The sequence below is a fragment of the Humulus lupulus genome, chromosome 1, assembly GCF_963169125.1.
Source record: "Humulus lupulus chromosome 1, drHumLupu1.1, whole genome shotgun sequence".
Classification (NCBI taxonomy): Eukaryota; Viridiplantae; Streptophyta; class Magnoliopsida; order Rosales; family Cannabaceae; genus Humulus; species Humulus lupulus.
In genome coordinates, this window is record NC_084793.1 from 138950008 (window position 1) to 138952881 (window position 2874).

The following is a 2874-nucleotide window of genomic DNA, read 5'->3' on the forward strand; positions in this document are numbered from 1 at the left end:
CAAGTGGACGTAGGTTATTACTAGATTCTGGGGCCGAACCACTATAAATTCTTGTGTGCTTTACTGTTTTTGTCATTATTCTCATTTCAACATATCTCTCCACATCAAGCATTTTTTACTCCGTGTCAGTTGACCAAAATCAGGGTCAACAACTAGTATATAAATACGGCTCGAAATACCTAAAATAAGGAAACTAAAGAGAGCAATTGAAATAGAAAGTGGTTAAATAAATAACTAATTAACAAAACTAATAATAATTCTAATAGTAACCAACACCATTACTTTTACAATGCATACTATTATTGATTTAATTTAGTATGGGATGATTAGACTCTACTAATTACACATTGCACTAATAGACACCAGGAATGCCCTATAAAAATGCTCTATAAACAAGCAGACAGAATCAAAATCGTCTACTTTGAGTTTTAGTGTGTATACTGATCTGTAATTATTTTCAATTAATTTAATCTACCAGTTAACGAATATTAGTTAGTTGTCCATTGAAGTTAATAGTTAAATTAAAATGAAGTAAGCAACATTATTTATTTATTGATTGGAATTAATTAACATATAGGATACCTGACACACAATAAGCTCACATAGCTAACCATATACCATAGCAATAAAAAAGAAATGCACTTGGTCGAGGTTATGAAAGAACCAAGTTAAAGAAAGGGACTCAAAAGAAACGACACAAGAAAAGATCCCGGTCAAACTGTCGTTCCAGCCTTAGTCAACGACAAGAACTTCGCCGATGTACCGAGCAACAACTTCGCAGCCTCAATCGAAAACGTATCGTATCGTAGGAAGAGTTCCACCAAAAGTACCCTAGACAGCAACACAACAAGATCTTTGCCAGGACACTGCTTGTTATCGACGGTTGGATCCTCAGTCTCTCGCCCATTTGACCAATAAACGTAGCGCAATAACTTCTCTCCCTCTTCTCCAACAAATCTATCACTCACAAACTCCTCCGGGTTGTTGAAAACCCTAGGATCTTTTGTGGCCAACGGCTGATATCCAAAGATCATCTCTCCTTTCTTGATCTGAAATGCCACGTCATGGCTGTTGACCACCATATCCTCCTTGGCCTTACCGTATTGGAACGGAACTGGAGGTTCAATTCTCAATGCCTCGTAGATCACAGACTTGGTCAAACTCATCTTGTTCAAAGCCGCCATGTTTACCCCGCCTTCTTCCTTAACAACTGTCCTTATCTCATCAGCCAGCTGCCGGTGTAAATTCTCTCCTCCTGATGCGACCCACTTGATCAAAGACGGGAACCAAGCTTTCATTCCACCGTAAGCGTTAAAACCAGCTACAAAAACCAAGTTGTGACAAGCTTCGTCCCTTTTGATCCCAAACCGACGCTCCGCTTCGTCCAGGATCCCACCCGCGGACGAGTAAAACGCGTTGTAAAGCTTGTCGTATCCGGATTGAACGAGAAACGACGGTAAATGAAACATGTGCAAAAGCAAATCTTCGAACAAGTTAAGGAACTTGGAAAGCCCGAGCGATATCAGTGGGTGGAGTTGAAAGAAGAGCCACTTGTCGAAATCAGTGTTTGCTTTGGGCCCAAGCCCACGTTCCGTCGGCTTCCCTTCGCAAAAGAGACGAAAGACGAAGTTAAACGACATGTCGTCGCTTAAGGAATTGAAGTTGGCAGTCTTGTTGTCCTTTATGTTGTCTTCAATGTTAGTGAAAAGCTCGGACAAGCAGGCTCTGAAGAGAGGGATGAAAGTGTCGTGTTTGGAGGCGAGAACAGAGAGGATGAAGCCCTTAATGGCAGCATGTTTGGGCTCTGAAGGATCGAGATAGGCGCACATGCGGTGGCCGCCGGTAAAGGAGGTGGAGGGCATGAACGTCCCGTCAAGGACGTTACGTTTCTCGACTTTTGAGTTGTCGAGGAGGACAGAGAAGCTGATGGCGTCAAGGACGGCGACAACTCTGGGGTCCGAGGAGATAAATGGACCAGGCGGCATGTTGGTCCGGAAGACTGTTGAGCCGTATTGCTTGATCCGGCTGAGGAAGAAGTTGTCCTGGCCTTGGTGATAGAAGTAGTCATGGCGGTCTTTTAGAGCACCGAAGAAGGGAAGGCCATAGCTTCCTGGGATTGGTTTCAGTGGCCGGGACTCTTCGTCGGAGTTAAGTGAAGGCATGTTTGTTTCGGTTATGATAATGGAGTGGTTTGTAATTTGGTAGTGTTGGAACTTATAATATATATGAGTATGAATTATTAAAAAACAGAGTATTGGTTTAGAATACTTAGAATACTCTCTTGTAAGGGTATATAGAGTGTGGACTTGAGCCTTCGGGTGTGCCCCAAGAGGTACCCACTTTTGTGGGAGAGGGAGGAGTCACACAAAGGCTCACCTGACCACCACATGCGCGCCGCCGCCGCCATCCGTCCGAGCTGGTTGGTGTGGTGTGCACCTTATTATTTTTTTCTAAAAAATTTATTTATTAAATATTATTTTTATTTAATAAAAACGTGGTTAATATGTGGTAAACTGAAGACTTAATCTCTTCAGATTTTTCAGGATTTCAACTGTCATGTCTCTCCCACGTTTTAATAAAACGTCTTTTTTCCCGTTAATTAAGATCCAATTTTTTCTTTAAAAAGGTGCGATTACTTTTCAGAATGGGATATCTCTTTTCAGAAAAAATAACTCTCTTCAGCATTTTTTTACGATTAAAAATCCGAGCAGTAGTATCATCAGGGTGTGGTATACGACGGTTCTCTACGGTGCAGTGGAGGTCCGATCACAGTTTAGACTGGGTTGTTTTATTCTGGGGACGACGGGGCTGATAGTCTGCTTGCACGAATTCTGGGCAGTGCCGCAAACGTCTTAAAGAGAGCGACCTAGTCCG

General features: G+C 42.4%; 1 protein-coding gene across 1 annotated transcript; it reads right to left on the reverse strand.

The window, feature by feature from the left end:
• Window positions 1–527: 527 nt before the first annotated feature.
• Window positions 528–2562, reverse strand: LOC133798317 (allene oxide synthase 3-like). The gene has a single exon (XM_062236556.1). The coding sequence runs from the start codon at window positions 2160–2162 to the stop codon at window positions 714–716; it is 1449 nt and encodes a 482-aa protein (XP_062092540.1). The 5' UTR covers window positions 2163–2562; the 3' UTR covers window positions 528–713.
• Between the last annotated feature and the right edge of the window lie 312 nt (window positions 2563–2874).